Source organism: Macadamia integrifolia, chromosome 5, assembly GCF_013358625.1.
Source record: "Macadamia integrifolia cultivar HAES 741 chromosome 5, SCU_Mint_v3, whole genome shotgun sequence".
NCBI lineage: Eukaryota > Viridiplantae > Streptophyta > Magnoliopsida > Proteales > Proteaceae > Macadamia > Macadamia integrifolia.
The window spans coordinates 40,755,264-40,766,221 of NC_056561.1; the positions used below are offsets into that span (position 1 = coordinate 40,755,264).

The following is a 10,958-nucleotide window of genomic DNA, read 5'->3' on the forward strand; positions in this document are numbered from 1 at the left end:
TCTTTCAAAGTATAAGGCAAGAGGTTCAGCTTTGCTGTGATGGATCAAGTGAAGAAGTTCGTTCGATTTCAGACTTGATGACCTGCAGGAAGATAGGTTTAAGTATTAGAAATCCAACTTCCCCTTCACCTCTAGAGGTGCACTGGTGTAAGCCTTCCAGGGCGTGGATGAAGATCAATGTGGATGGAAGTTCGCTTGGTAACCCAGGTAATGCAGGTGCGGGTGGTGTCTTACGGGATGATAAAGGCAAGGTAATTGACTCTTTTAGCATTTTTCTGGGAGTCAAACAAATATATGAAGCTGAATTTGAGGCAGTCTTGGAGGGTATTCTGCTAGCTAGACACTATCATGCTAGGGGTGTTTGGATTGAGTCAGACTCAGCGTCCGTGGTCTCAGCAGTTCAGAGAAGGGAGATTCCATGGTTTGCCCTGCAGAAATGGAGATCTGTTATTTCCTTTTTGGAGTTGGTGCAATGGAAGATCACTCACTGTTTTCGTGAAGCTAATGTAGTCGCTGATTTTCTGGCTAGGAAAGCATCTAAATCTTGTACTTCAGAATTCTCAGTGGAGTTCCCGAGACATGTAGTTGATGAGTTAGCTTCTGATGCGTTGGACAGGCACCGTTTTCGATTTGGCTAAGCCCTTTGCTTGTTCCCTCTGCTGATGGCCATGCCGAAGGTGGAGGTTGCAAGTGGGTTTAGTGGGATCGGCCTGCCCTTTTGTATTTCTCTTTGTTTTGCTTTGTTCTCTTTTAATAAAATGACCTTTTAGCAAAAAAAAAAAAAAAAAGAAGAATCTATACAAATATAAATGTATTCTTTGCTTCAGTGTAATGCTTTTAATTAGGATCTAAATTATTGGTTAGAAAAATATTTTTTATGGGGGAATGTAATTTTTATGTATATGAAAGAATCAATAACAATGTACAAAAAAGTATTGATAGAAATGTTATTTTCTATTTTATAGGGAGTATGTCAATCATTTTGCTTCCCTATATGTTTGAGTGTAAGAGTTACACTCTCCCATATAATCTTTTTTCTTAATTTTTTTTTTTTGAGTATATGACCATTTTTTTTTTCTAAATATATCAACATGTTCTCATGGTATAATCAACAAATGAGAAAATAATAATAATAATAATAATAATAATAAATCAACATATCTTGATTAAAGTCCTACGGTTCCACCAGGTTCTAATATGGTATGAACCTCCAACCTACAATGGCGGCTTTAAGGAGGGATTGTGCAAAACAATACTTGTGAAGCATATTATCTTAGGCACCACATTCTTTGATGAAACATTTGAAAACATACTTGGTTTCTGAAAATCAGCTAGATTGATTTAGATTATCACTTGAGGTGATCTAAGATCCATAATGAATTGAAAAATAAAAGATTCCGATTCTTTCTTGTTCATTTGTCAGATAGGTTCAGTTTAATATACTATACCTAAAACCATTTTTAGAACCCATGGATTTTTTCGAAAAGAAAAAAAAGGAAAATCAATCTCTCCCTCCCGTGGTTTTCGAATCTCTCTCTATCTGAAGCTTATCACTTCATTTAGAGAGAGAAGAAGTCCCCAACCGCCCCTCCAAATAAAAAGAAAAAGCTAGAACCACGGGAAATTCAATTTTATACCTTTTGGTTTTGATATTTGTGAAGCATCTCTGTTTAATGTAAATTAGGGTTTTTAATAGCCAATAGGGTTGGTAGTCTAGTGGTAAAAATGTCTTCAACCCATCACCGATCGAATCGATTGATTATGGATTCTAATCTTGACATTCCCACTATCGCCTATTGATCTGGTTGAAGCATCACAATTCAAAGGGGTAAATAAAAAATCAGCCTATTAAGCCAATGGATCTTAGGAATAAAAAATCACCAATGATAAATGACCCCTAGGACTCGTGGGTGCTGCTGATTGATCACCGCAATTCAAAGGGGTAAATAGAGAACCAAAGCTCTTTTTCTTTTGTTATTTATTTATTTATTTATAATTGATTTATTGCATAGCATGTATATCTATCACGTGGGATGTTAGATGGTGCTGGGACAAATTAATCTCATTGAGTACTTGCTTAGGTCTATCAGTTCTTCAAACTTGAACAGCTCAACTTGTTTATTAATTAATACTTCTTCCCATGCCCTAATACTGCATATGCTTATTTATCCTTTAATAGTTAATGTGATTGGAGGAGAATACGATGAGGTTTCCTCCTCGTGCTTCTTCTATATAAACCAGCCTTCATGATCCTAAGTTCCCATCAAAGCTTGAAATCAATGGCAATGAAGAAGAAGGTTTCTGTTGTTGTTCTTGTTGCTTTATCGTTTACTTTACTTCTGGGCTTAGCCCAGAGCTTCGATTTCCATGAAAAGGATCTGGAGACAGAAGATAGTCTCTGGAACTTGTACGAGAGGTGGAGGAGTCATCACACTGTTTCTCGAGATCTCTCAGAGAAGCTAAAGCGTTTCAATGTGTTCAAAGAGAACGTTAATTTCATTCATGAATTTAACAAGAAGGATCATCCTTACAAGTTGAAGCTAAACAAGTTTGGAGACCTTACCAACCAAGAGTTCAGGAGCACCTATGCAGGCTCCAAAGTGAAGCATCACAGCATGCTTCGAGGCCCTTCACGAGCGACTGGTGGCTTCATCTATGAGAACTTCGAAAAGACCCCTCCTTCCATCGATTGGAGGACCAAAGGTGCTGTCACCCCTGTCAAGAACCAAGGCCAATGCGGTAAGAATTTAAAAATACCATTGAAGTGATGACCATAGGGTTTTTTTTTTTTCTTTTTGGTAGATGAGTTCCTAGGTTTCACTTTATTATCTATCTATTAAAGTGATAATGATCTGGGTTCCATGTGAAAGGTGAAAGTAATATTCTCACGTCGATGTGAGTATCTTGATGTGGAGACTTATAGGTACTTTAGATTTTCTACTTGAATTCTAACATAGTTTGATGTTTGATGCCCTATCATAGGTAGTTGCTGGGCTTTTTCCACTGTCGTAGCTGTTGAGGGCATAAACCAAATCAAAACCAAGAACCTGGTATCCTTATCTGAGCAGCAGCTGATCGACTGCGACACTGGGGAGAACCAGGGTTGTAATGGAGGACTCATGGATCACGCGTTCGAGTACATAAAGAGGAATGGAGGAATCACTACAGAAATAAATTATCCCTACGTTGCCCAAGATAAATTGTGTGATATCTCAAAGGTAATCTATATAAGGATTTGAACACCCTCTCCTTAACGCCTAACTTTTAACTATGAGTTATTCCAGAATCCAAAAAAGAAAATTATAACATCTAAGTAAACTGGGCTAAATGGCTGACTTTGCAGGAGAATTCTCCAATGGTGACAATTGATGGGCATGGGAATGTGCCCGCGAATGACGAGAATGCCTTGATGCAAGCAGTCGCAAACCAACCTGTATCCGTTGCCATTGAAGCTAGTGGTTATCCCTTCCAGTTCTACTCAGAAGTAAGTAATTAATCATCTGAAACTAAAGAGAGAAGAGGAAGGAATTTATAGGTTTTTTTAATCTAATTATATTATATCTACAATGATTGATGAACAGGGCGTGTTCGTTGGACCCTGCGGGACAGAGCTAGATCATGGAGTGGCAATTGTGGGATATGGAAAAACTGTTGATGGGACCAAGTACTGGACTGTGAAGAACTCATGGGGAGCAGATTGGGGAGAACAAGGTTACATTAGAATGAAGCGTAGAGTACCTACCAAAGGAGGACTGTGTGGTATAGCCATGGAAGCTTCTTATCCCATCAAAATCACCCCTAATAGTGATGCCAAGCCAGCCTCTCCTCTCAATGACGAGCTCTGATGAGGAGGACTAACGACATTTTTCTTTAAAGGTTTTGTGCTTAGGCCTTAGGTTAATTATGGAATCTCTTGTATCTCTCAGAGAATGAAATAAAATTTGGATCAATATCTATAAGCGGCTGTGAATGACAATTTTCTTTTAATCCATCATTGGTTCATAATGATCAAGAAAAGGATGAATGCAAGCAATCAAAACTCGATCCAGTGTTTATGTTAATAATTGGATGAAAATAATACTCTTGCCCCGGTCATGCGGCCTTGCACCTAGGTATAGAGGGCGGTGAAATGATGTCCCCATCTCTATGAAATACAATTAACCCATGCTTTGTTGATGCCCATGTGCGTCCCCTCATTGGCTCCCTTGTTGGCATAGGGGCCATGAGACCAAGGAGCATTATTTTTCCCTATTTTATTTTACGGAGAGGCCAAGGTTCTCTAAACAAGCAGCATAGAGAAGCTCACTTATGGATGTTGTATAATGGTATTGTGCGTTAGAGATAAGTGAGAACATTTTATGTTACGAGAAGAGAGATAGGTGCTAGTGTACCCTACCCAACAGCTTAATTAAAGAAGATTTTCCTTTTATTCTATGTGGGGAAATGAATATTGCCAATCTAAGTAAGCTATGCTAGCACCTCCCTATATCTATATCTCCTCCCACAAGAGGGGTAGATATATGTCCATCACAGGAAGGAGGAGAAAGTTATACACAGGGAGGTCTATCTCTCTCCTCTCTCAGTATGTCATGTCATTGGAGGGGAGAAAGAGTTCGACACAAGGAGGTGCTAGTATACACTACGCAACTTGGGAGTGTACTCGATCCCTCTATCTATTGGGCAAGAGATTGTTGCTTGCTCGCACTGCCCCTACACCAGCACAAGGCCAATGAGAGCACATACGAGGGCATCAACATGGATGGAGTATTTTTTATTACACAAAGTGAGGCGGTAATTTTGCATGCTCTTGTATCTATGTGCAAGAGTCCTACAATTAAGGCAGCAATAAGGTCGGGTTCGGCTAGAATTTTGAAACCCCAACCCAAACCTAAGTCCTCTTAGCTGGCCCAAGCCTGAAAAATCCAACCTTGATCCACCCTAAGGGTTGGGCTGGGCTATGGAAAAGAAGAAGAAGACAGCACCTGGACTAGGCTAGGCTCAACCTGAGGCCTCAACCCTAGCCGGGGCCAGACCCTTACTTAAAGGCCAAAAATCCCCAGCTCTAACTTGCCTTGGCCAAGGTATCTCAACTCGGGCCTTATTTGAACTCGGTGTGGATCAAGGCAAGCTCGAACCAACAAGGCGAAACTTGTACCCCTACACGTAGCATTCTTTTTTCCTTTTAGTTTATGTTGGGTTCTAGGTAGCTTGAAACCTAACCGCTTTTAAGGCAATTCTCATGGCTAATATGACCGAGTGATTATTCTCTGCAGTGAATGCGGTGTGTTGTGAGCATTGGATGATTGAGAGCATCTGGGCACGCGTCCCGAGTTCCTCTCGACCATCCGATGCTCACTGTATCACTACACTCACTGCAGAGGATGTTTTTACAGTGTGACCACACTTTCTTTTTTTTTTTTTTTTTTTGGATAAATATATGACTACATGGCATATGATGAATCATGAGATTATAATTCGACCTTAAACAACCAAAGCAACTTTATCTTCCATTAATGCAGTAACTACTTTTTCTTTTTTTGGTGGGGAGGGGGGGTGGTTGGAAGCAATAACTACTGTTTACACAAGGAAATGTGCAGTAATTATAGTTTTACATAAGAGTGTCAATTTTAGGCTTGACCTAATAAATAAACTTGTCGGGCTCAAGCCCGTCTCATTTATAATTGATCATTTCTGGTGCAAGGGTGCAATCCAACTGGTGTCCAACTGGGATCGATCGATTACTAGCTTGACATGCTTAAAGTCCGATTAGAGTCCTTTTACTGAGCTTGATTAGAGCTTTTTTATAGCCCAATTAAAGCCCATTTAGAGATAACTAGCTAGTTTAAGACCGTTTAACTTGATTATTGATAGATTGATTAAGGACCGGTACCGACTATTTATAAATAGGACCATGCCTAGCATATGAGGTCCAATACTTAAACATGCCAATCACTATCCAAAGTGGGCAACCTAATTAGGCCCAACCGATTGACACCCCTAGATTTACAAAAGTTTGGTGATTGGTGTGCTACCCACACCCCTTGCGTCCCAAAACAACAAATCAATTAACAAAATAAACATGGAGAGAAGTCACCTACTTTTACTATTTTTATTAGGTTAAGATTAGTTTGGATTTATCACAATTAGTCGAGTTAACGAGTTGTGCTTAAATTAGATCAACTTCTATTCTAGGGAAAAAGAATGTTACCCGATCGTGTTCAGGCTTGTAATATTTATTCTTCTTCAATTAGAATTTCCTCTTATTCCTAGGGAGATCAAATTGTATTTCTTCTTATTCAAATAGGAACCATGTAAATATTTTTTTATTTTATTGTATTCCTAGGGGGTAATCAATATACAATACTATTGCTGACTCCCTAGAAAAGAAGGTCATGTCGAAAACATGTATGACATTATGGCTAAATTCCACTCTATAATTGGAGGAGCTTTCTAGCACAACAAATGTGTGTCCTCTACACTTTTGTGTTTCGAGATTATACGCGCAAGCCTCTTATTGCATTTCCCGATCTTACGACATTTTCCTCTATGCATATTGCACCCTATGTAAAGTCATGCAGTTTCGATTTTATTCCAAAAGAAGAAAGTGGCTAGACTGATTCCCTTACTTGGAAGGGTCAGTCCTTAACATGTAGGACCAAATGACCTTTTCCACTCCTTGAAATTTTAATGCTTGTAATTCGGAACCCATGTGTAATACATTCTCATGAAAAAAAAAAATACTCATTACGAAAAAATATTCTTAGAGATAATGTAAGTCCACATGTTTTTCGGTAAAAATAATATAAGTCCACTTTGGCAGTAGCGCAACATGATGGTTGGTGGGCATGCAGAGATATATATATATATATATATATATATATAAAATACAATATACATGGGAGTATAGAAAATACAATTTGTCACGTGATCAGTATAGAAGTAGGGTTTTTAAAAAATTCAAGAATGGGTTACAGATCTGTCGATTCCAAGTTTCCAACTACTTGCTTGGGTCTATCAGTTCAAACCCGAACAGCTTCAATAATGGATTTGATTGGAGGAGAATACGAGGTGGTTTTCCTCTCGTGCTTCTTCTATATAAACCAGCTTCATGATTCCTAAGTTCCCATCAAAGCTTGAATCCAATTGCAATGGAGAAGAAGGTTGTTCTTGTTGTTCTTCTTGCTTTCTCATTTTCTCTGCTTCTGGGAATATCCCAGAGCTTCGATTTCCATGAAAAAGATCTGGAGACTGAAGATAGTCTCTGGAACTTGTTCGAGAGGTGGAGTCATCATCACACGGTTTCTAGAGATCTCTCAGAGAAGCCAAAGCGTTTCAATGTGTTCAAAGTGAATGTCAAGTTCATTCATGAATTCAACAAGAAAGATCATCCTTACAAGTTGAAGCTCAACAAGTTTGGAGACCTGACCAACCATGAGTTCAGGAATCTTTTTGCAAGCTCCAAGGTGAAACACCACAGCATGATGAGAGGGACTTCCGGCACTGGTGGGTTCATGTACGAGAAGTTCGATAAGGTCCCTGCTTCCATTGATTGGAGACAGAAAGGAGCTGTCACCCCTATCAAGAACCAAGGCCAATGTGGTAAGTCAACAATAAACTAAGAACGATTATTTATGGAGAGGGTGTTCCAGTACTTATAAGTCTGGACTACTCATGTTAGATCTGACGTGGAAACATGTTTGATATTTGTGTTGCAGGAAGTTGCTGGACATTTTCAACTGTAGTTGCTGTTGAGGGCATAAACCAAATCAAAACAAAGAAGCTGCTGTCATTGTCTGAGCAGCAACTGGTGGATTGCGATATAGGCGATGGTAACCAAGGCTGTAATGGAGGTTACATGGATCGGGCGTTCGAGTACATCAAGAAGGTTGGAGGGATCACTACAGAGGAGAGTTATCCCTACACAGCTACAAATACGACTTGTGCTGTATCCAAGGTATATATATAGATCATAAAATATGAACTCACTCATGATCTACTGGTGAGATTATTATAGAGTACTAAGAAGTAAGATCTTGCAGGTGAATGCTCCTTTGGTGACAATTGATGGGCATGAGAACGTGCCTCCTTCCGAGATTTCCTTGATGAAAGCTGTTGCAAACCAACCTGTTTCTGTTGCCATTGATGCTGGTGGTGCAGCTTTCCAGTTCTACTCAGAGGTAAGTGATGATGAGAAATTAATAAAACTTGAAATTAAGATGGGTCATGAACTGATCTTTTAATTGCTTTGTGGGTGATGATGGATGATGAACAGGGAGTATTCTTTGGACCCTGTGGGACAGAATTGGATCACGGAGTTGCAGCTGTGGGGTATGGAACAACTGTGGATGGGACCAAGTACTGGATAGTGAAGAACTCATGGGGCACAGATTGGGGAGAGCAGGGTTACATTAGAATCCAACGTGGAATAAAAGCCCAAGGAGGACGATGTGGTATAGCCATGGAAGCTGCTTATCCCATCAAAAACTCCCCTAATAGGGATGCCAAGCCGGTTTCCCCTCTCAAGGACGAGCTCTGAGGAGAATTTGTGACATTTTTCTTTGAAGTTTTTGTGGTTAGGCATTAGGCTAATAATGGAATTTCTTGTATCTCTCAGAGAATGGAATAAAATATTGTATCAACATCTATAAGCAGCTGTGAATTGAATGGCAATTTTCTTTTAATTGTTGGTTTCATAATGATCAAGAGAAGGGTTAAGGCAAGCAATCAAAATTCATAAGATCCAGTGTTTAAGTTAATAATTATGATATAAACCCTCACGGTTGTTGCCATCTTGCCCAAACACAATATAAACTTACGTGGAGATTAGGCCATGGCACACCCAAAAACCCTAGGTCACTCAAAACCCTTATGAAGTTTTTGATGAGGTAGCACCCTTTGGGTTTGGCATAAGGTTTCACTCTTCACCAATCGTGTAGAGAGAACCTCTTAATCCACGGGATCTAACCCTCTGATCGAGTTAACAAAAGGTACCTCAGAAATTCAGAAATAAGGGGCAGGAGCTGATGACGACATTCACTACTATTTGAGGAGTTCAATCATTGTGACAAATCACCTTGGATTAAGAGATTCTCTTTACCCTGGGAGTATGGTGGAAAACTTTCTCCATTGACCCATACAATCACTACCCGTGTTTCAATTATATGGTCTACCATGTACTACACCATTTTGCATACTCGTTTACACTGCAGGGCTTGGGCCTCAGTATCAGGTTGAGTTACAACCAAGAATGATAGTGAGATTGAGCCCAATCCATAAATGCAAGTGTTTTTGGACCTCTTTTGAAGGGTTAAAATGTTGTCCCAAACTTGAATTTATACCACCAAACTTGAGAATGGATTTTACGGAATTAGTTTTTGGTTTATTGCCAGCCCTAATGAATAACAGGGTTGTCCACAAACTGAGTTGATCAATACTTTGCCCTCATTCCCCCTAGTGATTTGGCATGGATATTCTTGGTTGAAGGACAAAAGAACAACACAAAAACTAAAAAAACATATAAACATGTTGAAAAGTGGTTCTCTGTTTGGAAGCGCAGCTTACGTGAGAATTTCTTATCTTCTTTTTTTTTTGGTCGTCAAAATATTTTGGAGTAAAGGTTTATTTTCACATTGGGAGGAGAGATATGGACACATGGGAGTTCTTACGTAGGCCTTGCTTTTGGACAAATTCTATTTTTTTTTCTCAAAAATATTAGTCTGCATGATTTTCATTTTGGGAAAACACTGGCTGCACTCACCGGTGAACCGTAAGCTAGCACCCATTCTCTCTCTCTCTCTCTCTCTCTCTCTCTCTCTCTCTCTCTCACACACACACACACACACACACACACAAATGGGGGTGGGGTCACTCTAGTGGCTAAGGTGAGTATTCCTACATGGCTAGACACCCAACTCTAGACAAAGCTACGGGTTTACCACCACATCCTCTCCATATTTGAACGACGATTGATGGATATGTCAAGATGAAAAAAAGTGTTATAGGACGACACCAAATCCTCATTTGGATAATCAAAGTTGGCGGCTATTCTAGCAAACGGAAAGACACAGGGATGAGTAGACTTCTTGCGGCTTAGCTCGTCTGACTACAAGCCTAATCTATGGTAGAGCTGGGCTTTTTTTGTTTCTATAACTCCTAACACGCTACTTGCCTCTTCACTCTTCCCCTAACTATTGGACTCCACTTGCTTGCAGCCCCTCACTAACACAGCCCCCAACTACTAACCTAACGACTGGCTTATAGATTTCAAAGTTTTTTGTGCAGACTGGGGCAACGGCTCCATCGAGCAGTCACCACAGGCCATTTTGTGTGGCATAATAGGACCTAATCTATAACCGAAAAAGAGCTCTCTCTCCCCTCTCTCTCTCTCCTATGAAATGACCCTCTTACCCCTCTTTTCAATACCTCATTTTGTGCCTCCATTAGTGCTACCCATTAGTTTATCACATACGGGGCGGTGTGCCTATCCCTTCTTCTATATTTTTATAGATATGAAAAATCAAATCGAATCGGTAACAAACAATAATGGACTGATTAGTGCCCGCCAATACAACCCAATAAAATCCTAAAACCGAATTAGACCAAAACTAAAACCAACCAAACGCCAATATCACTTTAATGATTTGACTTCTATCTGAGCCGATACATGCATAAAATCGGTTCTAATCAATTGAAACCAATTGGAACCGACTCTGTGACACCCCTTTCTCATACTCTCAGAACAACACATCTCACACTAATGGAGCCAAATAGAAGCAATCACTGTATCTCCATTATGGGAAAAACTTCCGTAGGCTGTCAAAATGCAATTTCCCTAAAACATAGGTATTTTTAATATTTTCTCTCCTAATACAGGCCCCATTTTTTCAAGATAACCATTGATATGGCGTACAAATTCAATTCCTTCCTACACTTGCAATGTAGGAAACCCTCTTCCCTCT

The 10,958-nt window shown here is 39.7% G+C and overlaps 2 protein-coding genes across 2 annotated transcripts; both read left to right on the plus strand.

Annotated features, from left to right (window-relative positions):
- Nucleotides 1-2,255: 2,255 nt before the first annotated feature.
- On the plus strand, nucleotides 2,256-3,956 carry LOC122080244 (vignain-like). Its single transcript, XM_042647182.1, has 4 exons — nucleotides 2,256-2,739; nucleotides 2,983-3,218; nucleotides 3,344-3,484; nucleotides 3,582-3,956. Exons 1-4 carry the CDS (start codon nucleotides 2,280-2,282, stop codon nucleotides 3,843-3,845), a joined length of 1,101 nt encoding a protein of 366 aa, XP_042503116.1. The 5' UTR covers nucleotides 2,256-2,279; the 3' UTR covers nucleotides 3,846-3,956.
- A 3,182-nt stretch (nucleotides 3,957-7,138) lies between these two features.
- On the plus strand, nucleotides 7,139-8,681 carry LOC122080269 (vignain-like). Its single transcript, XM_042647217.1, has 4 exons — nucleotides 7,139-7,599; nucleotides 7,716-7,954; nucleotides 8,040-8,177; nucleotides 8,273-8,681. The coding sequence occupies exons 1-4, from the start codon at nucleotides 7,149-7,151 to the stop codon at nucleotides 8,534-8,536; spliced, it is 1,092 nt and encodes a 363-aa protein (XP_042503151.1). The 5' UTR covers nucleotides 7,139-7,148; the 3' UTR covers nucleotides 8,537-8,681.
- Nucleotides 8,682-10,958: the final 2,277 nt, after the last annotated feature.